The sequence below is a fragment of the Neovison vison genome, unplaced genomic scaffold (genome assembly GCF_020171115.1).
Source record: "Neovison vison isolate M4711 unplaced genomic scaffold, ASM_NN_V1 Scaffold_144, whole genome shotgun sequence".
Lineage (NCBI taxonomy): Eukaryota > Metazoa > Chordata > Mammalia > Carnivora > Mustelidae > Neogale > Neogale vison.
In genome coordinates, this window is record NW_025334933.1 from 17,891 (window position 1) to 42,511 (window position 24,621).

The 24,621-nt window shown below is 41.4% G+C and overlaps 1 protein-coding gene across 2 annotated transcripts in view; it reads left to right on the forward strand.

Annotated features, from left to right (window-relative positions):
* The window catches only part of LOC122898166 (eukaryotic peptide chain release factor GTP-binding subunit ERF3A), a 39,543-nt gene extending 17,681 nt beyond the window's left edge, over positions 1-21,862 (forward strand). For both annotated transcript variants that reach the window (XM_044236229.1, XM_044236228.1), the window contains exons 6-15: positions 2,051-2,128; positions 4,918-5,098; positions 5,714-5,868; positions 6,047-6,187; positions 7,365-7,458; positions 8,858-8,938; positions 13,805-13,978; positions 14,767-14,856; positions 15,029-15,197; positions 17,157-21,862. In XM_044236229.1, the coding sequence (XP_044092164.1) occupies positions 2,051-2,128; positions 4,918-5,098; positions 5,714-5,868; positions 6,047-6,187; positions 7,365-7,458; positions 8,858-8,938; positions 13,805-13,978; positions 14,767-14,856; positions 15,029-15,197; positions 17,157-17,209 (1,216 nt within the window). In that variant the 3' untranslated portion in view covers positions 17,210-21,862. The remainder of the gene's footprint in view (positions 1-2,050; positions 2,129-4,917; positions 5,099-5,713; positions 5,869-6,046; positions 6,188-7,364; positions 7,459-8,857; positions 8,939-13,804; positions 13,979-14,766; positions 14,857-15,028; positions 15,198-17,156) is intronic.
* The last annotated feature ends 2,759 nt before the right edge of the window (positions 21,863-24,621 follow it).

Below are 24,621 nucleotides of genomic sequence, written 5' to 3' on the forward strand. Positions count from 1 at the left end.
TTCTAGCATTGAAGAAAAATTTTTTAAATTAGCAGGTCTTATAATTTCAGTACACCTGGCTAGCTCATTTCGTAGAACTTGAGACTCTTGCTTGGTCTCAGGGTTGTGAGTTCAAGTCCCCCACATTGGAGATAGAGATTTTTTTTTTTAAGGTTTTACAATTTTAATCCCTGCTGTATTAGATCTGTTTCTTTAAACTGTATCATCAGAGGATCTAGAGGGCATATCTTCATTGTCTTTCCTTGTAATCTTACTTGGTAATCTTCCCAGTTATTTCTGAAAATTCAACAACACACCTTTAAGTTACTAAGTAAGGATCTTTTTTTTTTTTCTATTTTTATTTTTTAAGATTTTTAAAATTTATTTGACAGACAGAGGTCACAAGTAGGCAGAGAGGCAGGCAGAGAGAGAAGAAGAGGAAGCAGGCTCCTTGATCCTAAGACCCTGGGATCATGACCTGAGCTAAAGACAGAGGCTTTAACCCACTGAGCCACCCAGGCGCCCCTAAGTAAGGATCCTTAACTAAGGCTCTATGAATAGAAGTGTTGGACCCATTTGATTTTGTATATTAGGAGAATGTATATGTTTTCCTTACAGGCTGTAATTTTCATGGGCATTTCACTAGGATTCTGTGCTCATCTGGTTAAGAACGTGCACTGTAGATGACTCTGCAGAGAACCCACAGAGATGAAAGCTTGAACAGGATGGCTTTGGTTTGGATTGAGTCAAGGGAAGCAGTTCAGTATTTCTAAGGAATTATTTTACTTACTATTTTGAATAGTTTTTTTAAAAAATTCCGAAATGTATTAATAAGATTTAATTACCTAGACAACACTTCTTTTATATATATTTATATTTGCCCCTTAAAAAAGTTTTTATTCTGGGGTGCTTGGGGGAGTCAGTCAGTTGAGTGTCCGACTCTTGGTTCTGGCTCAGGTCATGATCTCAGGGTCGTGAGATTGAGCCCCGTGTGGGGGTCTGCACTCATCAAGGAGTCTGCTTCTCTTCACCCCATCCCCCAACCCCTCTGCCGTCCCTACCCCCCACCCCCAATTGCACTGCACTCTCTCTAAAATAAATTTTTAAAAAATGTTTATTCTGGGATGCCTAGGTGGCTCAGTTGGTAAAGCGTCTGCCTTTGCCACAGGTCATGATCCCAGGGTCCTGCGATGGAGCCCCGCATGGGGCTTCCTGCTCGGCAGGGAGTCTGCTTCTCCCTCTGCCTACTCTGGCTGCTGCTCCCCCTGCTTGTGCTCTCTTTCTCTCTCTGGCAAATAAAATCTTCAGAAAGATTTAAAAAAAGTTTATTCTGAAATAATTTTAGACTTCCAGAAAGGTTACAAAGCCAGTACAGCGTTTCCATATACCTTTCATTCAGCCTTCCCTCTAGCGTTAACACATTAAAGAGCCGTAGTACAGCCCTCAAAACTGGGATAACATTGCTTCAGTGCTGTTAACCAATCTGTGGCTCTTACACTGGAATTCCACCAGTTTCTCTCTGAGTGTCCGTTTTCGCTTCCAGGATTCACCGTTCCATTTCAGTCGTTCGGTCTCAGTCCCCTCCGGCTTGCGACACTGCATCGAGTTTCCTCGTCCACAGCTCACAGCTCTCATTAGTCTGGAGGGCGCTGTTGACGTGCTGTTCAGTGTGGGTTCGACTGAGCTTTTTCACGGTTAGATTGAGGTGGTACAGTCGGGCCGGACTGTCACACAGGCCATGTTGTGCGCGTCCCAGAGCGTCCTGTCAGGGGTGCCTCACGTCAGTTCTCAGTGTGTTCTCTACTTCTGGCGCTCTTAGCCAGCATTGCTTGGTGAACGTGTTGTCTGCCAGGATTCTCCGCACTAAAGTTACTATTTTCCTCTTTATCTGGGAGGAGAGAATTTGAGACCATGTAAGTATCTTCCCCTCTGATACCTTCCTCGATTTCAGCATCCATGAGTGGTTCCTTTATTTTAAAATAGCTGTGTTCTGGAGTTGAAATCCCCTGAAGGGCTTCTTGACTTCTCTGAATAATCTGTAACTGTTTACTTCTTTTTTCTTTGTTTCCAGGTATTTGACTGGAATGGTTGACAAAAGGACACTTGAGAAATATGAAAGAGAAGCTAAAGAGAAGAACAGAGAAACTTGGTATAGTAGACATTTACGGCACTATAAATTACTTTTAGGGAAGGACTGCCTGCTTAATGCTGTTGTTGTCTACTTAGTTATCTAAGTGCGTGAGGTCTGAGGTGGTGTCATAACAGAGGAGAAGTTTCTTTCCCCTATACTACAGAGTAGATCGGCTCCTGGTGACCTCACAACTTGCACAGGGAACGTTCGGGAACATCCACACATCTAGTAATGAACTTGTTGGATAAGTTCTAAACCATTCACTTAATAGGATCATCACCTAACCACTGAAAAATTGCGTTTCTAGACTTTATTACAGCCAGAAGTAGAACTTAAGTTACAGTGGAATTTGAGGAGAAAGCAGGTGAAATGATACTACTTAAGATAGGATGATTAATGATGTAAGTAAACACAAAAATAAAAAGAATGGACAGAATTATTGACAGTGGGTTGCTTTTGAGAGGTGAGAGAAAGGGTCAGTTTTCTTTCTAATCTCTTTTTAAAGTTAAGATTTGACTGGGACATTCATGGTTTTTGTTTTGTTATTGCTATTTTTAAATTGTATTCCTCTCTGGGGTGCCTGGGTGGCTCAGTTTGTTAAGCAGCTGCCTTCGGCTCAGGTCATGATCCTGGAGTCCCAGTATCAAGTTGGATGTCGGGCTCCCTGCTCATTGGAGAGTCTGCTTCTCCCTCTGACCCTCTCCCCTCTCATGCTCTCTCTCTCAAATAAATAAATTTAAAAAATTAAAAAAAAAAAACATATTCCTCTGTATTAAGGGAAAACATGGTCAATGTTATATCAAAAAAATGGATTACATACTATGTAATACACATGATAAGGTGATCTAGATTAACAGCTACTATTCTAGGTGGTCTGAACTTATATAAAGCATTTCACATGGCAGGAAATCTGAAATAATTTTTAGCAGGTAACCCTTGCTCCCAAATGGTGGTTACTGACTTTCACTTTTGAAAAATATGTTTAGGTATGGGGCACCTGAGTGACTCAGCCATTAAGCATCTGCCTTCAGCTCAGTTTATGATCCCAGTGTCCTGGGATCGAGCCCTGCATCAGGCTCCCTGCTCAGCGGGAAGTCTGCTTCTCCCTCTCACACTCCCCTTGCTTGTGTTCCCTCTCTACTCTTCCCACTCATGCTCTCTCTCTCTCTGAAATAAATTAATTAAAAAAAAAAAAAAAGAATCTATACAGGTTTGAGGCACCTGGGTGGCTCAGTCGGTTGAGATTTTGTTACTTATTCGAGGCAGAGTGCACACGTGCAAGTACAAGCAGGGGGAGTGGCAGGTGGAGGGGAGGGAGAAGGAGGCTTCCAGCTCAGCTGGGAGCCCAATGCAGGAGATGCAGGACTCAATCCCGGGAGCCTGGGATCATAACCTGAGCTGAAGGCAGACTTTTAACTAAGTGAGCCACCCGGGCACCCCAGAGTATCTGATTCTTGATCCCGACTCAGGTCTTCCTCTCATGGTTGTGAGTTCACACCTTGCTTTGGGCTCTAAGCTGGGTTTGGAGCTTACTTAAAAAATGCATATATATACAGTTTTCCCCCATCTAAGAGTAAAGCTTTGTTTTGAAACCTTTTGTAAACCAGAATGGCGTAAAACAAAAAAGCAGTTGTCATTAATTTACATGGAGAAGTTTTTGAGTATTCCCAGACCCACAGAATAATCTCCCTTAGGCTTTTCTGATACCTTTAGGGCTCTCATCTTGATAATTGATGCACAAAATAAATGGGGATATAACACAGATGCTCACAGACACAGTTCAGAGCAGCTTGATGCAGATGCTGCGTGTAGTTCCCGGGGAAAGCTGGAAGGGCTTGAGGGCGACACTCTCACTGCTCAGGGTGCCACACTGTCTCTGGGACAGCTTGTTGCAGAATAGACGCTCAACATGCTGAACACTATCCTGTCTGACTCTGAGTTTCGGGTCATGTCATCATCTCAGGGTCCGGGGATTGAGCCCTGCATCCGCCTCGGCACTCAGTGGGGAGCCTGCGTAAGATTCTCTCTCCCTCTCACCCTTCCCCTCCCTCTGCTCACCAGCTCACTCTCTCTCAATAAAGTAAATAGATAAATCTTAAAAAAACAAAAAACCTCTTCAGTTATCTTTCAATTAGCAAAAACAGGTACTAATATAGGTATTTATTTAATTTTTTTTTTAATTTTCAAATTTTTTCTGACATAGGGCCTTTGTAAAAGGGAAGTGGCATCACATGAACTTTGAAAAATCAGGGGATACCCAGTAATTGACTGGGTATTTGTAAAAGTTCCCAGGTATTTGAATCACAGTAATACAAGTTTCATTCTCTTGATTTTCATTTCAGTCTAGTCTTGTTTGTGATTTAAAAAAAAAAAAACTTTTTTTATTCTTAAGTCCTCTCTGTGGGGCTCAAACTCACAACCCAAGATCAAGAGTTGTGTGCCCTACTGACTAAACCAGCCAGGCACCCCTGTCCTGTTGATGATTTTTTTTTTTTTTTAAGATTTTATTTATTTATTTGACAGAGATTACAAGTAGGCAGAGAGGCAGGCAGAGAGAGAGAGGGAAGCAGGCTCCCCACTGAGCAGAGAGCCCGATGCGGGACTCGATCCCAGGACCCCGAGATCATGACCTGAGCCGAAGGCAGCGGCTTAACCCACTGAGCCAACCCAGGCGCCCTGTCCTGTTGATGATTTTAAGTGTATGCCGAACACAAGGCTGGATGTCGTCATTACGCCTTTAGTGGTAGAGGAATATCTTAAAACCTTACGTTTTTAGCAGTGTTAACCGTATTTTCAAATTATTTCAGGTATCTGTCTTGGGCCTTAGATACAAATCAGGAAGAACGAGACAAGGGTAAAACAGTAGAAGTGGGCCGTGCCTATTTTGAAACAGAAAAGAAACATTTCACAATTCTGGATGCCCCTGGCCACAAGAGTTTTGTCCCCAATATGATAGGTGGCGCTTCTCAAGCTGATTTGGCCGTGCTGGTAAGTACGACCTTGCCGGTTCACCTGCACATTTGTGAGCAGCCCCGCTCAGTGCTTGAGTTCATCCTCTCAAAGCTGAAGTGGAGGTTGGAGTGTGCTGTAAGACACAGTGACAAATTTCATTTTCGGCTCACTCATCTGCTCAAGAAATCTTCGTAATTGGATTCCCTTCAGAAAACGTATTTCATCTTTTCTCTACCATTGCTGTTACCTATGACTGTGTCACTGTGTCAGAGTTTAGAACCCACTAAATGCCAGGCTGGGTCCACTTTGTACATACCGTGTGTGCCATGGGTGCAGAACTGAGTAAGAAATGATCTGTTTTCTTAAGGCCTCAGTTGTTTTACGGGGTGGTTTTTGTTTTGCTACTGTACCAGCACTGAATCACATACTTGTTTGAACTGCAACATAGATTTTGGAAGATGGGGGATCAGAAGAAACATTTACCGAAATCTGAAGCCAGCTAGACATTGTGACATTCAAAAGCATGCAGGTTATAGCTCATGTACTGGTATTTCCTTGCAAAAAGCTTCTGACAACTGAAAGGAAAGCTGTTTCACTGCTCAGGGGGTATACCGGAGTACGTAGGAATAAACTGTGGATTTCTTGGAATAGGTCATCTCTGCTCGGAAAGGAGAGTTTGAAACTGGATTTGAGAAAGGCGGACAGACGAGAGAACACGCAATGTTGGCAAAGACGGCGGGTGTGAAGCACTTGATTGTGCTTATTAATAAGATGGATGATCCGACGGTAAATTGGAGCAACGAGAGGTGAGCTTTGCTGTCGGACTAGTGTTCGCAGGCAGGCGTGGGAACAGAGTAAAGGGTGGTTTTGCTACCCTGTGCTTTTTTGCCCCCTCGGGTTTTTCTAAAACCTGAAGTTGTTTAATAATGAGCCTAGGGTCCACTTGCTTTATATTATGATTGAGTTATTTATAAATACTTATAGATACGAAGAATGTAAAGAGAAACTAGTGCCATTTTTGAAAAAAGTTGGCTTCAATCCCAAAAAGGACATTCACTTCATGCCATGCTCAGGACTGACGGGAGCAAATCTTAAAGAGCAGTCAGACTTTTGTCCTTGGTACACGTAAGTAACCTTTTCTCTTGTGGAAAAACTTTGTCTTTTCAAGTTATTTCAGAAAACGATGTAAGTAACTGTGGCTTTAAAAATACCATCACCTTTGCTTATTTTTTAATTGGGTTGTCTTTTTGTTACTGTATTTTCACTTCTTGATGGTATCCTTTGAGGCGCAACAGGTTTTAATTTTGATGAAGTCCAGTTTATTTTTTGTTCTGTTGGTTGCACTTTCGGTGTCAAACCTAGGAAAAAATCGCCTAATATCAGTCATGAAGACTTAGCCATATTAGTTTCTTCTAAGGTTATTAAAGTCTTATTAGTTCTTATGTTTAGATGTGTGTTTCATTTTGAAAGAGCATCTTAAAAGCTTTTTTTGTTATTGTTGTTAGGTAAAGTCTTGCTTACTATAGCTTTTTAAGTTTTCAAATTAGGAAGTGTGAGTCTTTAAATTTTGTTGTTGTTTTTTTCCCAAGACTATTTTGGCTATTCTGGGTCCCTTGAATTTCTGTATGGACATTAGGATCAGCCTGTCACTTTGTGCCAAAAGGCAGCTGGGATTTTAATGGGGATTGTACTGAATTCGTAAATGAATTTGAGGACCATTGCTCTCTTGGCAATAGTAAGCCTCCCAGTTCACGCACTGTAGTTTTAAAGGGGAAATTATTTTTATAGAGCCCTGATTTGAGAGCTGGAAAAGTCCGTAAGAATTAAGCAATAGGTTGTAGTCATTTCAGGGGCACTTGGGTGACTCATTCGATTAAGTGTCCCAACTCTGGCTTTCAGCTCAGGTCATGATTTCAGGGTCAGAAGACCCGTCGGGCTGCTTGCTCAGCTTAGGGTCTGCTTCAGATATTTTCTCTCCCTCTGGCCCTCTTCCTCTGCTCACTGTCTCTCCTTAAAAAGAATGTAGTCACTTTATTTCAAGATATAGGCCATTTGCTATAAAGTTTTTTTTCGAAATCTTTCAGTTCATGGGGAAGCTTTTTCATTATATCTATGGGACTGTTTTGTTACATTTTTGTTTTCTGAGGAGTGAAAGGGAGGAACCAGATAATAAATGGGGTTGGATGAGAAGAGTATGTGGATGGAAAGAATGTATTATAGCTGTGTTTTTCATGTAAAATTACAGTCTTAAAATTATGATACTCATGTTGATGCTCTTTAATGGATATTGTTATGTTCTCAGTGGATTACCATTTATTCCTTACCTGGATAATTTGCCAAACTTCAATAGATCAGTTGATGGACCAATCAGGCTGCCAATTGTGGATAAGTACAAGGTACCCAGAATGTTCAAGAGATTGGGAGGGAAATTATGGGAGGGGTCATTGATTTGTGTTTTGAGAAACAATCCTAATAATTGACAACATAGCATGGATGTCTCTCTCTTAATGGCCTTATGTTATTTAGTGCTGTGGATGGATCATCATTTCATCAGCTGGCCTAGTTACTCAAGCTGTTATCCTAGTGAGCCAGTGGGCATTTTTTTAGAGAGAAAGTCATACAACTAAAGCTGCCGGACTCAAAGGGTTTGCACAGTCGTTGATGGATGTTGATCGATAGCCATCCAAAATACCGCCAGCAGTGTGTGAGCGCAGCTTTTACCATAGCCTCACCGACACTGGCTATTAGTCTTTAGAAAAACAAACTATTATTTGTAACTGGATTTTCAGCTTGTTTTTTAAAAAACTTTTATCAGGGGGTGCCTGGCTGGCTCAGTGGGTTAAGCCTCTCTGCCTTTGGCTCATCATGATCTCAGGGTCCTGGGATCGAGCCCCACATCAGGCTCTCTGCTCAGCGGAGAGCCTGCTTCCTCCTCTCTCTCTCTCTGCCTGCCTCTCTGCCTGCTTGTGATCTCTGTCTGTCAAATAAATAAATAAAATCTTTAAAACAAAGAAACAAACAACTTTTATCAGTATGTAATACTTTGACCTCCTCAAAGAATTGATTCTTTCATTAGCTCCATGCTAAATTTCTTTTTTTTTTTTTTAAAGATTTTATGTATTTATTTGACAGACAGAGATCACAAGTAGGCAGAGAGGCAGGCAGAGAGAGAGAGGAGGAAGCAGGCTCCCTGCAGAGCAGAGAGCCCGATGCGGGACTCGATCCCAGGACCCTGAGATCATGACCTGAGCCGGAGGCAGCGGCTCAACCCACTGAGCCACCCAGGCGCCCTAAATTTCTTTTAAAAAAAAAAAAAAAAAAAAAAGATTTTATTTATTTATTATCAACTCAATCCCAGGACCCCGAGATCATGACCCGAGCTGAGGCAGCGGCTTAACCCACTGAGCCACCCAGGCGCCCCATGCTAAATTTCTTAAACAAGTATTTTTCCAATTTTATACATGAGGAAGCAGGCTCAGAAATTTTTGAGAGAACTGGAATTTAAACAAATAATTGAGATCTTCATGTAAGATTTTATGCTGTTTCTGGTACTGTGCTGCTATTTTTTTTTTTTAAAGATCTTAGACATCCTAATTAGTACTAAAATTGCTTATGCTAATGACAGATAAAATATTTTTTACCTATCCTGTGTTTAGGATTAATTCTAACCATTCTGACAGTTGAGCTAAAGATTTTCTGAGTAAGCTCCATAAGATTTCACTTGGGGTTGTTGAACTGTTGTAGAGTAGTAATAAAAGTCTTTAACTTGTTTTTTTTTATTTCACATTTAAACAGGATATGGGCACTGTGGTCCTGGGAAAGCTGGAATCAGGATCTATTTGTAAAGGCCAGCAGCTTGTGATGATGCCAAACAAGGTGAGAATTAGTAATGCTCTTTTTCATTTAGATGTTCTCTTAAAAATATTAGCAAAGAGTTATAACTTTTGAAAAATGTAGGGCTTTCCATTAAAAAAAACTTAAAGTCTAGGATTATGTTTTATTAATATTAAGTACACAGTTTAGTACAGAAGATAAGGTGCTGTAGTTATCCAGTAACAAATGGGGAAGAGCCAGTATTAGTACCACGTTAGAGCTAAAAGATGTAGCCTCGAGAGAGTTTTACCTCCATTCTTTCACCAGGTGCAGGTAGAGCTCTGGAGTGGTTAAGTGACTTGTTTCTGTTAACATATTGGATGAGCAAAGTGAGCCCAGGATGAAAACTCAAGTTTAATCATGATAGAATTTGCTTTCTTTTTCTTTTTTTTAATTCTTAAAAAAGTTTTTATAAAGATTTTATTTACGCATTTGAGAGAGGGAAGGAAAACACAGGTGTGGGAGAGGGGAGGAGGGAGAGAGACAAGTGGACTCACCACTAAGTGGGGAGTGTGATGTGGGGCTGGATCCCAGGACCCTGAAAATAGGACCGGAGCCAAAGTCAGACACTCAGCCAGCTGAGTCACCCAGGCATCCCTGCTTTCTTCTCTTTTTCTTGTATTGTTACATTGGATACTATAAAATGTGCTCTATCTATATTCCTAATCTGTTTTGAGAGAAGAGAATGTGCCATTATCATAAATGGGTTTTTTCTTAGTTCTTTCTTCCTGCCGTTTTGTAATTTGTTTATTATTGAGGTGGGTTTCATTAAAACGCATAAAGTCTCCATGAACTGATCCTTTCTGTTATTTCTGGCTGCTCAGTTGCTGATAATTCTAGACATGTTACCTGTTTTCCAGAGGGGCCTTCTCTGACAGCTTCAAAGATGTTTATGTAGGAAACTAGGGCCTCAGCCATCAGAACCTCCAAATTAATAGGGCATCTGGGTGGCCCAGTCAGTTGAGTGTTTGATTTTTCGTTTTGGCTCATGTTACAATCTCAGGGTCTTGGGATCCAGCCCCACATTGGGCTCTATGTTAAGCACAGAGTCTGTTTCTTATCCCTCTCTCTGCCCGTGTATGTTCTCTCCCTCTGAAATAAATACATCTTTAAAAAAAAAAAAAAGGATTAGGAAATGTATCCATTGTTAGGATAATGCTCAGGTGTAATTGGCATTTTATAAATTATACTTTGAGTTTTCTTGATGGCTTATGCACGGAAGACTGGAGTATCCTATCATAGTATCTTTTTTTTTTTTTTTTTTTAAGATTTTATTTATTTATTTGACAGAGAACACAAGTAGGCAGAGAGGCAGGCAGAGACAGAGGAGGAAGCAGGCTCCCTGCCAAGCAGAGAGCCCGATGTGGGGCTCGATCCCAGGACTCTGGGATCATGACCTGAGCCAAAGGCAGAGGCTTTAACTCACTGAGCCACCCAGGTGCCCCTCACAGTATCTTTTTACTAAGGTATTTATCGACACAACTTGAATGTCAACAGCAGTCGAATGAAAATAATTATCCTTGTTAATTCTGGCTCAGAGCAATTGCAGGAGTAGTTCAGTCATGATAATAGAAGGCAGATTGGTGGTTGCAAAAGTCTAGGGGCTTGAAGAATGGGGAGTGACTTGAATGAAAGCACAGAATTTCTTTTTGGGATGATGAGGATGTTTTGGAACTATGTGCTGATGTTGGCTTTACAATATCGTGAATGACGAGATGCCACTGAATTGTATATTGTAGAATGGTTATAAAAGGTAAATTTCATGAGTATTCTACTGTGGTACAAAGAAAAGTAGAATTCACCATGACAAGCAAGTGCACTGGGGGCCAGGCTAGACTAGTTACAGCTTGTCTGCAGGAGCTGGGACTTCATACAGAGGAGCAAGCAAGTCGGCATAGCTTCACCTGCCGCTGGGAGGCAAGCCTCAAAGACTCCATTCCTGTCGGTCCTGCCGAGTCTCCGTGGAACAGACTTAAATATTTCAGAAGACACAGATGCCAGACTATCTTACATTAAAAAATTAATGGTTGGGTAACCTACGAAATGGGAGAAAGTAATTGTATATCATAAATCTGATAAGGGGCTAAATCCAGAATATATCAAGAACTGCAACTCAACAAACAAAATGGAACAACCCAACTAAAACACGAGCAAGGGACTGAAACATCTCTCCAAAGAAGATGTGCACACGACCAATAAGCCCATGAAAAGATCCATTTGTAATCATTGGGGGAATGCAAATCACAGTCACAATGAGATAACACCTCACAGCCATCAAAACAGACACAGACACACACACACAATAGCTGTTGAAGATGTGGAGAAATAGGAACCCTCGTATACTGTGGGTGAGAACATGAAATTGCACAGCCGCTGTGGGAAACATCATGGTTTCCTCAGAAAAATTTAAAAGTAGAATAATTATATGATCCAGCAGTCTGCTTTAGGGTATATGCCCAAAAGTATGGAAAGCCGTCCCAAGAACCAGTGTTCATAGCAGCATTGTTCACAAAAGCTAGAATGGGGAAGCAACCTATCGTGTCTATGGATGGGTGAGTAGTAAACAGAATGTGATCTAGCCATACCGTGGAATATTATTCAGCCTAAAAAAGGAGGGAAATTCTGACACATTTTACAACATGATGAACCTCAAGGGAATTGTGCTAAGTGAATTAATAAGCCAGTCATAAAAAGAGAGATAATGTATGATTCCACTTTTTTTTTTTTTTAAGGTTTGTTTATTTACTTTGAGGATGGGCAGAGGGAGGGGGGAGAGAGTTTTTTTAATTTTTTAACGTTTGGTTAGCCACTGGATAGTGCATCATTAGTTTTTGATGTCGTGGTCAGTGGTTCATCAGTTACACATAACATCCAGTGCTCATCACAACACGTGCCCTCAATACCCATCACCCTACTACCCCCTCCCCCATCCCCCTAGGGAGAGAGTCTTAAGCAGACTCTGTGCTGAGTATAAAGTCCAACATGGGGCTCAGTCTCGTGATCCTGAGACAATGACTTGAACGGAAACCAAGAGTCCGTCGTTTAACTGAACGTACCACCCAGGCACCCCCATGATTCCACTTCTTGGAGGTACTTAGAGCAGGCAAAATCTTTATTTTCATAAACCAAGAAAATTTGTTGGTCTCAGTCTTAATTTTTGAAATTATGGATTAATTTAAGGATTAGATTAGCTCCTCTGTTGTATTTAGCAATAGAAAACAACATTTGGAGAAGAGGGATTGTTACGATGGATTATATGTAGGACTGCTAGTTTCTGCACTTTTTCCCTGAATTTAGCTAACAAATATGGCTCTCTTTCACTTCTTGGAATGAATTTCAACAGGTATCAATAAGGTATAAGCTGCCTTATTGGTAGAGAGGGGAGAGATTACTAGAGTTAGCAAGTGACAGTCCGTAGAGTTCTGGTGTGGAACATAACAGATTCAGGATTCTCTACCGTTTATCTACCAGCGTGAGATAGTTTGGTTTGTCTTGAGGGCTGTTACTTTGTTTGGTTTGTGGTATGTATCTTAAAAATAGAAATTTCCAAGGCCAGAAAGGAGTAAAATAAGGGAATGCTTGTGGGTATTGCTTCTAACGTTTTCTGCCATGCTCTTTTTTCAGTAGCTGGCAAAATAATGTAGATTTTACCATTGGACGTGTAGTACCTTCACAGCCATCACCACTCTCAAGTTCAAGAACCTTTTCATCACCCCAAAAGGAAACCCTGTACCCATTAAGTAGTATTTTTATTTATTTATTTTGAAGTTTGGTTTTTTAAAAAATTTTATTTATGTATTTGAAAGAGCTCACAAGTAGGCAGAGAGGCAGGCAGAGAGAGAGGGCGAAGCAGGCTCCCCGCTGAGCAGAGAGCCCGATGTGGGACTCGATCCCAAGACCCTGAGATCATTACCTGAGCCGAAGGCAGAGGCTTTACCCCACTGAGCCACCCAGGCGCCCCTAAATAGTATTCTTTTTTTTTTTTAAATTTTATTTATTTATCAGAGAGAGAGAGGGAGAGAGAGCGAGCACAGGCAGACAGAATGGCAGGCAGAGGCAGAGGGAAAATCAGGCTCCCCACCAAGCAAGGAGCCCGATGTGGGACTCGATCCCAGGACGCTGGGATCATAAATAGTATTCTTTTAAAGCCTAATTGTTCAGATAGACTTTGAGAAGCACACTCTTCAGATATTTGGGGTTGATAGATAATAGAAGCTGTACCCATTAAACCCTAGAATTCAATCATAATAATCAAAACGACATTCATAAAATTAAAATCCAAGTATTATATTTAATGTTTTAATTTTGAAAAGGTAAAAAAAGGGGGTGCCTGGGTGGCTCAGTGGGTTAAAGCCTCTGCCTTCGGCTCAGGTCATAACCTCAGGGTCCTAGGATCAAGCCCCGCATTGGACTCTGCTCAGCGGGGAGCATGCTTCTCCCTCCCTCTCTGCCTGCCTCTTTGCCTACTTATGATCTCTCTCTGTCAAATACATAAATAAAATCTTAAAAAAAAAAAAAAGAATGAAACATCGATTTCTTACAAAAGGAAAAGAAAAGGTAAAAAAGTCAAATGCTGGTTAATACTGTGTTCAGTTTGGAAATTATTAGGATGTGATAGTAAAAAGCTGATGAATTAATATTTAATTGGCAGTTTATACTTGTAGGATAGGATTTTCATAAAATTCATGTCATATAAATAAAGTTTTATATCCAAAAAGTGTTTTGGCTAATCCATTTATACTTAGAAAAATGTGGCTTGTAAGTCTTTAAATGAATAGTCAGATCTTTTTACGTTCTGCTCTGCAGTGAATGTGTCAGGAAACCCCCAGTCCTGGGTTTGATTTGTCTTTTTTTTTTTTTTTCCTTAAGCACAATGTGGAAGTTCTTGGAATCCTTTCCGATGATGTAGAAACTGATTCTGTAGCTCCAGGTGAAAACCTCAAAATCAGACTGAAAGGAATTGAAGAGGAGGAGATTCTTCCAGGATTCATACTTTGTGATCTTAATAATCTTTGTCATTCTGGACGCACATTTGATGCCCAGGTGAACTTGTTATTGTCACTGTCTTCGTGATCTTTACTTTAAATGAAATTAGAATTTAAGTGTCATCATTCCCAATATTAGGCTTGAACTCATGAACCTGAAGTTGAGTCACATGCTCTACTGACTGAGCCAGCCAAGCACCCCAAGTTCTTCTTTTTTTTTAATCTCCTGTTAATAATACATATTATTACTTAGACATTTTGCCCAAAGTGTCTTTCCCCATAAATAGAGCACAGTTGCCTTGGAAATTAGGGTGTGTCTGCTCATTCAGAGTCCGTAACTTTCCAGACAGGAAAACACAGTTTCTCTGTTATTGGCAATCTGACTTCCGCAGAAGAATGACTGTGTAGCTACAGAATTTTTGAGTTTTCTTACAAGCTATGATGATAAATTAGATTTTGATGCTGGATATAAGGTTGTTTACGTTTACTGGGCCTTAGATACTGAGAATTGGGTAGAATTAGGAGAAGTTGACATCTGGAACAGAATAAACCCAAAGCAGCTGTAGTGGTCGTGATTACCGTAAATCCTTGGGGGCGTGTGGAGGGAAGGCTCCGCAGAAAAGTAGTCCACCTGCTCTGTTTCAAAGTCTGGGTCTGGCCAAGAAGGGCAGAGGGGCGAGGATATCAGAGTTCAAGCTTGGATCAGGCGACCTGACCCAGCACTTCCAACTCAAAAATATTGTGAGACGGTGAGTTCCCTATTGCGGTACTATGTGGAGCTGGAGAACATTCAGTGCTTTTTTTTTTTACCCCAGGGATAAAGATGTGAATTTTTTTGTTTGACAGATAGTGATCATAGAGCACAAATCGATCATCTGCCCAGGTTATAATGCGGTGCTGCATATTCACACCTGTATTGAGGAAGTCGAAATAACAGTGAGTCTTCATCAATTGATAATTAAGCTAACTGGGGTTTTGTTCTTGTATGTGTTTGAAGACTGTCTTGATCATTTCTGATCGGTAACAGTGATGTACTCATTTATTGGCACTCCATGTCTTAAAGATTCTCTTATTCAGCATTCTGATCTCATTCTTTCTCCTTGGATAGGCCTTAATCTGCTTGGTAGACAAAAAATCAGGAGAAAAAAGTAAGACTCGACCTCGTTTTGTGAAACAAGATCAAGTATGCATTGCTCGCTTAAGGACAGCAGGAACCATCTGCCTTGAGACCTTTAAAGACTTCCCTCAGATGGGGCGCTTTACCTTACGAGATGAGGGTAAGCCTTTACACTGATGCCTCGTAGCATCTCTGGGATGTGAAGCTTGTTCCATCCGAGTATGATGTGCATCACAAGTTCATAGAAAACCTGGTTGCTTGTCCCATAATGTGTTCCGATAATAAATATTTTACGAGTTCAGTGAATCGAACAGACAGAACCAACCATGTAGCAATATGCTGTAGATTAAGAATCTTAATTTTGATACTTTGCAAGTAGTGGGCTCTGCGAGTTATTTTATTTCCTAAATGAGACATTTCTATGATGAAGCCCTTTGTAGTACATACAGTTAAAGTCCATGTTGAAGGGCTTAACCCTATAAGGCAAGTGTTTGCCATATGAGCCTCTGAAGTAGAAACTTTTGTCATTTTTGTGGTCAGGAGACACTTGAAAATCAAATATGACAGACGTTCAGTATGCTGACACTGGGGGGATGAGAGGGACTCAGACCTTGTGGTCTTTCAGCACCGGATTTTTATAGAGGTTTAGTGTCATTTTTTTGGTGTGGGTGTCCATTTCTACCTAGTTCTGAGGAAAGTTTGTTTTGTTTTGTTTTTAAGAGTTTTTATTTATTTATTTGACAGACAGAGATCACAAGTAGGCAGAGAGGCAGACAGAGAAAGAGAGAGGGAGAAGCTGAGCAGAGAGCCCGATGCGGGGCTCGATCCCAGGACCCTGAGACCATGACCTGAGCCAAGGACAGAGGCTTAACCCACTAAGCCACCCAGGCGCCCTTAGTTCTGAGGAAATCTTAACATGTGGCCGTGAAACTCTTTCGTAGCATGAAAACAAAATGGTTCTTCCTAAATGTTTCTCTGTGGATTGTTAATATTTCTAACTCCAGTAACTATTTTGAGTGTGGAAAACTTTCCATAAAACATTGTGGTTCACTTGAAATAGAGCGTCTGCACCTTGCGAATTCATTCCACTTCTGTTTGACAGAAAACTTACTGTGTGTCTCCTGCACGTCAGGAGCTGTGACAAGTACTGGGGATGTCATGATGAATATAGCTTCTGAACCTTATTCAGAGGAATCTGTATAAAAGACAGTATTCACTGTATTTTTAAGTCATTATCTTAAATTCTTCTGGTAATAGTGAACCTTGTTACTTGGCTTTGTCCTAATAACATAAACAAATAAGAATCTTAGTTACCATTTAGAAACTGACAAAAGAGGGTAAATGGAAGAAATTAATGTAGCAAGAATGTTTAACCCCAGAGTTGTTTTTTCCTGAAGAGTAGCTTGGCTATCAGAATTTTCATGTGACCTATTGGGATTTGTACCCCTCATAATAGGACTGTGAGAATCCCTCTTCACAGCTCTACTGAGTTCATTTATGTATCTTGAAATTGACTTATTTTAAGTGTACAGCTGAATGAATTTTAGTCTGTTTACCGGGTTTTACAGCCATCACCACAGTCTAATTTTAGAACATTTGGAACATCTAAAAAAACCCTTCTACCTGTTTACAAGTCACTTTGTGTTCCTGTCCCTAGCAAACCACAGATCTTTCTGTTTGAATTTCTGGGACATGCTGTATAAGTGGAATCATAGAATTTGTGGTCTTTAGTGTCTAGTTTATTTCACGTGGCATATTTTTGAGGTCGAACCTTTTGAGGTTACAGCCATGTTGTAACATGTATTGAATGTAATTCATTCCTTTTTATTGCCAAATCGTATTCCATGATGCGGATATTGCACATTTTCCTTGTCCAGGCTTAGGTTTATGATACAGCAGATGATGTTTCCTTTCAAGTCTAGCCATCCTCTAAAGACTCACTTAGTATGACTGCTTGATCAGAAGTCGTGCCTCTGGTGGTAAAGCCGGTTATTTAGTAATTTACGTTGTGAAAAATAATTTCATGATTTTGAATGCCTCACATAGCTTTGCTGTTAACTACTGAAAAAGGATTTTTGTTTCTGTTTTTTGTTTTGTTTTGTTTTTATTTCATTTCTAGGTAAAACCATTGCAATTGGGAAAGTTCTGAAACTGGTTCCAGAGAAAGACTAAGCATTTTCTTGATGACCCTGCACAATACTGTGAGGAAAATTGACTGCAAAAGCCTACTTCACACCGCCTTCTCTTATTTTCTGCCCATTGACAAACTTCTTCCCATATTTTGCAAAGACAAAAATCCACAGCAAAAGTCCACATTATGTCAGCTTTCTCATATTGAGAGCTCTGCTATGCCACTGTTGAATTTTCCCCCAGATTTTTTTTCCCTCCCCTCCCAAACTCTGCTTCCTCGGACAGATTTGGCAATAGCTTTGTAAGTGATGTGGACATAATTGCCTACAATAATGAAAACTTACAGGAATTTTTTATTTTTCATTTTCCCCTTAGGCATACTTAGTCTTTTTTCCCCCAGGCAGATGATTCTGAGTGTGCGAGTGTGTGCACATGTTACAGACAACTACCATGTTAATAAAATATTCAATTTGAAATCCTTTTCGGTATTTGAATTGCTTTTGAATAACGTTTTTTATCTGGATGTAACATTGTTGCATTAGCTTTTTAACTTACCAAGTAACTGAGTACATTTTATGACTTGGACTTTTCTAAACTCTTTCCCTACCCCACTACTTTAAATGAGGCATTTCCAAACGATGCGCAAGTTTGTATTAAAGGAACGCATTAGTTTGACCCCTTCCTTTGATGGTTAATGCATACGTCCACTTACATACCTTTATGGAGCTGGAACACTGCTTCAGTAGTAGGTCCGTCAGCTGTTTTCTGCCAATTTATATTCAACGTGATTTCTTAAACACAGTAAGTTGTTTTAAAGTGAAAGAGCAGCGCGCTGTAGTTTTATAAGTAAAGCGCAATGGAATTGTGCCCTACGGAAAATTCCACTAACTTGTTAAATTAGTGGGATTTGCAATAAAGAAAGCATGTTGAGACCTGGCAGAAATGCCTCCTTTAGTATTCGTAAGAGCCGCATGCATCTAGTTGAAAACTGTACCCATTGCAAGTGCCAGTTCTGCAGATGACTCCGTTGACTATTTGTATCAGTGATTTTAAAGGTTGGATGATCCTTGCTGGTTCCAAGCTAAATCTCATCCAGCCACGAAAGGACACACATATTTAGAACCACCCGAATCTGCACAGACTAAAGTTAACAATGATAAGTAGAATCAAGCACAGTATCGAAGTTTTTCTCAATTATTTGAAATTGACTGTTTTCTTAAATATAAAGCTGAAACTTGCTAAACTGTTATCTGGGTGAACCACAATGGAGCATTGTGGTGGTTTTTAAAGGCTGACTTTATACTGTAACTGTCATGACTTGGAAGTTTTTAATGAGAATAAATGGGAAATGAAAAGCCACTTTCTGGGTTTATTGGAAGCCCCCCCCTTGATTCCGAGGGCTGTTGCCATTTGTCAGAGACTTGGCCTCTTTTAGATTGTGGTTTATCTCTAAATAAGATGCTTCGTAACTGTATATTTAATGACACATACCTTCCCTCAGAAAAGAAAAGCCTAGTCAGACTGTATTTCCAGTCACAAAACATAAAACTTGATTTAACCCTGTTCTCTTAACTATAAAATTACCATTCATTTCATGAATGAGGCTGTATCTTATGGACAGAGCAAAGTTAATGTCCTACATCTTCCTATAAGTATACTCATGGCTATTAAATTGCATGAAGTTTAGCTAAATTTTATTATGTCAGCGAATCTCTGGGCTTTTGTTTCTCTGGGAAATCTGGGAGCTTCATAATCAGTACATACGACTCTTTTTGTACTTCCAAGTTAATAGGAACAAAATAGCAATTGCTTGGATTTTAATGAATCTTTAAAAGCTCAAGAGTTGTTGAAATTATTTCCAAATATAGATTTCCATTTTTAAATTGAGCATATTTTTAAAAACCAGTTCTGTTTGCTGTTAAAACACTTAGACTTTTAGGATATTATGTGCATGTTGCCAAGACTTCTCCGCAGAAAGACATGGATACCAACTGTCAAGGGCCCGCCTCCAAAACAGAAGAGATAATGAACACAAATGTCATTGTGAACTAGAGGTTTCATTGAATTTTTTTACACATTTGTGCAAATGATCTAATCATTTAAAAGAAACCCCCCTGTTAAACATGGACTTGGAAGTTCCTTGGGAAGTGTTCATTCAGAGTTGATGCATTTTAAACTCCTCATCACCCTGGCTAGTGATGGGGATGAGGAAATGAAATGTCTGGTGTGAACCCGCCGCTTGTGGCGCCGGGCTCTGCAGAGCCGTGCAGGGAGGGCCCTGTGCTGTCCCCCACCTTGCGAGCGTGTGGATGTAGCTGACCATGCGGACGTACTAGGGTCATTGGCTGCAGATGAGGGTAAAACGGACCCAGACAGCTTTTCCTCCAGCTTTAGCATAGATACGTTAGAATCACAATGTTCTTCGCATCTTCTTACATTAATGTTCTGTATACAACTTTCATGCTAGGCTATTTATAGTTTTTTAAATTAATGAACTGAATCGAAGAGAAGAAGGTGTTGTTGAAACAAACATCTGAAGTAATTGCCACTTTAAACTTGACTGTGGGGGAGGGGAAAGGACAGCATCCATTTCTTGTTTTTCATTCGCAAAAGGGACTTACCCAGGGAAAATCAATGTGAAATCAGACCCGGAGAGTTGGACTGAGGATGTACTGCCGTGAAATTAAGTGACGCATAGTAAAGTGTTCTCGAATACTTAAGCCCATGTATGTTTGTTTTGAATGAAAGTCTTGAAATACATAACTGAATGTAAACGCTTTGTAAATTGTAAAAGTACAGGTGGTTCCCCGCAACAACAGGTGACTTGTCTGCTAGTTCCTCTGCGGCAAGAACCGCGTTTTCGGTGTGGGACGGACTCTGCAGGGGGTGCCCTCCCACACCCCGGCACCCTCTCCGCTCCAGTGCCACAGATACTGCGGCGCACGCCTTCCATCCGTGCAGTTTTGCAGCCCAAGAAAAAGGCCAGCCTCTGGTCAAAAACTGCTTCCAGGGTGGACTCTCGAGAAAAATCCGCTAAACTCCCTGGCATCTCCCGGAAGACTGGTCACAAGCATCACCGACCCGCGGTCTGATGACCGTCCCACGGGGCGGCACTTCAGCTCTTCTCGGTGGCACGGACTTCCTCACAGACCGCCGGCCACCACGTGAGTGGGGGCTTTGTGGCTCTGGGGACGGATTTCAGGCGGTCAAGGGGCAAACGGTTTTCCCGACAGCTCTCAACCTCAGGCAGCTCTGAACCTTGAGAAGTCATCACAGTCGTGGTTCCCGCCTTCCAGCGGCCTGTAGGACGGTTCAGTGTTCTGTACAGCGTTGGCCTACCTTCTCAGAGTCCAGTGTGCCATGAATCCTCCCCCAGGCACGCGTGCGGGAGACCATCAGCAGGATTTAGGGGACAATTTTCTGTCTCCGGATTAACGTGGCTTCCATTTCCTCCTGCTCATTTCTGCGTGATTCCAGCAAGATGCCATCTGATACTCATGCTTCGTTTCTTTAGAGGTCTGGCCACGGCAGCAGCTTGTTAAATAAATAAATGTAATTACACGTGCACAACTCAAAAGACTATATTAGCTAGGTTTAAATTTAGCAGTCGGTTATATTAGATTTCCTAGTAAGCGGAACAGGGACAGTTTTTCTTTTCCTGCGATAGCGCAGTGGATTCCATGTGAACCAGTTTATTGCCAGAATTCAGGCTGGGGAGAGTGGTACAACTCGTGATGGTTTTGGCTCTAGGATATTCTTGATTTTCAGTATCCTGGAACATACTGAGTCTTCCCTTCAGTAAATAACACGTTTCACATACCTCTAATCCTATGCTTCCTTGAAACAGTACTACGCTAGCCAAGTTGTTTTACCAGGGGACGTTATAAGGGCCGGGAGATGTGAGTGGAGGTTAGAACCTTAATGTTCTCTAACATAAGGGAAGAGCAGATCGGCACCATGTCTGATTAGGCAGAAAATGAGCATTTCTTAAGCAAGCCCCCCGGCATGGGAACGGTCTTTATTGCCTCACCACCCATGCCACTGTGCCCTTCAACACTAAACACGGAAACCTCAGGTTTGTGGACAGCAAAGGTAGAATGACATTTTGTGCTTCCTGAGGCTCCCCTCTGCCAGGCACATTAGCTTAGTGCTCCAGATGTCAGCCCAAGTCCCTGCTACCTCCTTTCCCGCCTCTGGGGAAGAGCGTGCGGAGCTCCGAGGCCCTCGTGGTCTCCACGTGCTCTCCGTGACAGGTCTGAGCCCGGAGAGGAAGGTCTCCGTATTTTAAGGACTCCTACTGGGCTCTCGTAAATCGACTCACCTCTTAGTTAACTAGTTTGTCTGTTGTAAAGGAAATGTGGATCTCTCTCAGGCCAGGACTTAGTGACTAGTTTTTACTAGAACAGTGTAGGTCAATACCTAGCTCTTTTTTTTAAACCAATGAATTCAAGGGAACTGAGTAGCTCTGCTGGTGTTTTTAACCCAATTCCAAAGCATGGCAGAATGCTCTAGGTAGGAACTGTGGGAATCCAAGGTAAAGAAACCTTTTCTTATGATTTGTAGCTACCTACTGTGCCTGACTTGGTGCCTGTGTGAGGATGAAGCCCTTAGCCGCTCTTGCAATTACTCAAATGACTAAAGTTAAAAGAATTTGCTTTTGTAATAACAATAAAAATTGTCATCTTCCCTTTTGAAGGATTTGTCTGTCTGTCTACCATCGCCTGTATTATTGTCCCATGCTCTGAGTGCATCTGTCCGTCCTCTGTATAGTCGATTTCTGGGTCAGGTTCTGGGCACCCTCTCCCAGCAGATCTGGAGAGATCTGATGAGCCCAATCACATGAGGACCTAACAAACGTGTGGTCTGCCTGCACATGGGATGCGAAGCTTTGTACAGTCTATGTGACTCAGTCTTTTTTTTTTTTTTTTTTTTTTTAAGATTTATTTTGGAACTCATGCAAGCAGGGGGAGGGAGAGGCAGAGAAGCCGACTCCCCACTGAACGTGGAGCCCGACGCAGGGCTTGATCGCAGGACTGAGGTCAAAACCTGAGCTGAAACTCCGAGACAGACTCAAACGGCTGAGCCACCCAGGCGCCCCACAGGTGATTGAGGCTTAATAACAGCAACCACACAGGAAGTCGGGGTGCTTCGTAGTTGTATCTCAGTATGTGGCTTTGGGGAGTTGGGGAGACATCATGTATTCTGTCAGAAGTACTGCCCTCTCTGTTGAGGGTTTTTAATAATGATCAAGAGGCCAAACTCTTAACGTGCCAGGACAGGACATGAATTGTAAACAGAGGCAGCTTTATACAGTGGCTAGTGGGCTGCCTGGCAGCAGTATATTCCTGGGTCCCCCTTTTACTCCACGAGTTTGAGTTCTTAAGCCTTCGTTGGTGAAAGGATTCATTTGCAGGTTTTGGTGATCAGTCTCTAGTAAAGGTGTCGGGCATTCAGCACGGTCTTTGCTTATAACTTGTCAGCAAGCTTGCTGTCAAAGCAGGGGTTTGTATTAGGGAAGTTCTAAGTGGCTTGGGACTGACCATGGCAGTTCACCACAATTTTCGACTCCCTAAGTGACTAGGTCTCCAACCCTTCCCATCTGACCCTGTGCTCGAAAAACATGTCTAGCCATCAGCCACACGTGGGCACTGTACTGCAGCGGGGAAAAGATGGGAAGGAATCTTACACATCAGGCCCACAGACGCCAATTTCACAAACAGGTTGTTTCTATCAATGCATCTTAAAAAAGTAGCATCCATATCAGACGCTGTAGCTTTATAGTGAACTACAGATCCAGTAGAGTAAATGATGGTCAAGTTACAATATTTTCCAAATTTAAAAAGACTTTTTAAGGAAAAAAAAAATGAAACACCAGTCTCTGGCCATGGGAAAAAAACATATTCCAAAAAATACCTTTTTTAAAGATTTTATTTGTTTATTTGACAGAGATCACAAGTAGGCAGAGGCAGGCGGGTGGGGTTGGGGGGGAAAGCAGGCTTCCTGCTGAGCAGAGCGCCTGATTCGTGCTCCATCCCAGGACCCTGGGATCATGACCTGAGCCAAAGGCAGAGGCTTTAACCCACTGAGCCACCCAGACGCCCCCAGAAAGTACATTTTATTTAACCTTTCTAGTGACAGGTTATCTGTTGTAAGTCTCTGGCCATTTATGGCCATTCAGATGATATATGAAGAATTTTAAAAGTCACGTACTGCAGCGGCAAATTTTTTGTTTCCTTATATTCATCCTCTAAATTCAGTCTTAAAAGTGAAATTTTTGTTACTGTGATTATGGATTTCTTTAAACTTTTTCTCAAGGTTCTGGCTGAATTCCTTGCATGAAGTATTTTCCTGTTTTCTGCTAGAAATAGATTAATTAAAACAAGGAAACAAGAACCTTGCAGCTGATGAGTATACTTTTTGCTATTCAATTACTGTTGTTTTTACAAGATACTCTTTTTAACGCGGGGTTGAACTCCCGTTCCTGATTCTGAGTCGCATACTCTGCCTACTGAGCCAGCCAGGTACCCCATCAGTTACTATTTTTTTTTTAATTTTTAAATTTTATTTATTTCTCTGACAGAAACAGATCACAAGTAGGCAGAGAGGCAGGCAGAGAGAGGAGGAAGCAGGCTCCCCGCCGAGCAGAGCCCGACGCGGGACTCGATCCCAGGACCCCGAGATCACGACCCGAGCCGAAGGCAGAGGCTTCAACCCACTGAGCCAGTTACTATTTTTTTAATGATATGATCCTTCTGTCAAAATTAGGCAAAAACTTTTCCCACAGCGTACACTGAGTCACATTTAATGCTGCACGTTTTCTTACCCCATCCCACCTTTGAGCTCTTAAATACTTCATTTCAGTGGAAATGATCATGCCCAAATATTTAAACAGTAAAAGTAGTTAAAATTAACTAATACATAGGTTGGGCTTTTGTTTTTTGGTTTTTTATTTTATTTTATTTTATTTTTAAAGATTTTATTTATTTATTTGACAGAGAGAGATCACAAGTAGACGGAGAGGCAGGCAGAGAGAGAGAGATAGAGGAAAGCAGGCTCCCCGCTGAGCAGAGAGCCCGATGCGGAACTCGATCCCAGGACCCTGAGTGTTTTTTGGTTTTTTAGATTTTATTTATTTATTTGACAGCGACACTGCAAGAGAGCAAATACAAGTAGGGGGAGTGGGAGAGGGAGAAGCAGACTTTCCGCTGAGCAGGGAGCCCGATGTGAGGCTCGATGCCAGGACCCTGGGATCATGACCTGAGCTGAGGGCAGATCAGACGCTTAACAACTGAGCCACCCAGGTGCCCTACGATTTATGTGCATTTTAATTTTTAGGAATTTTCACCATAAAGTTCTTTTCTTTGGTTTAAGAGGCTAATGGTCATCTAAATCTGCTCGTAAAAGAGCTAGAGAGGAAATCATGGGGTAAATGAGATACTTAACTTTTTTGTAGT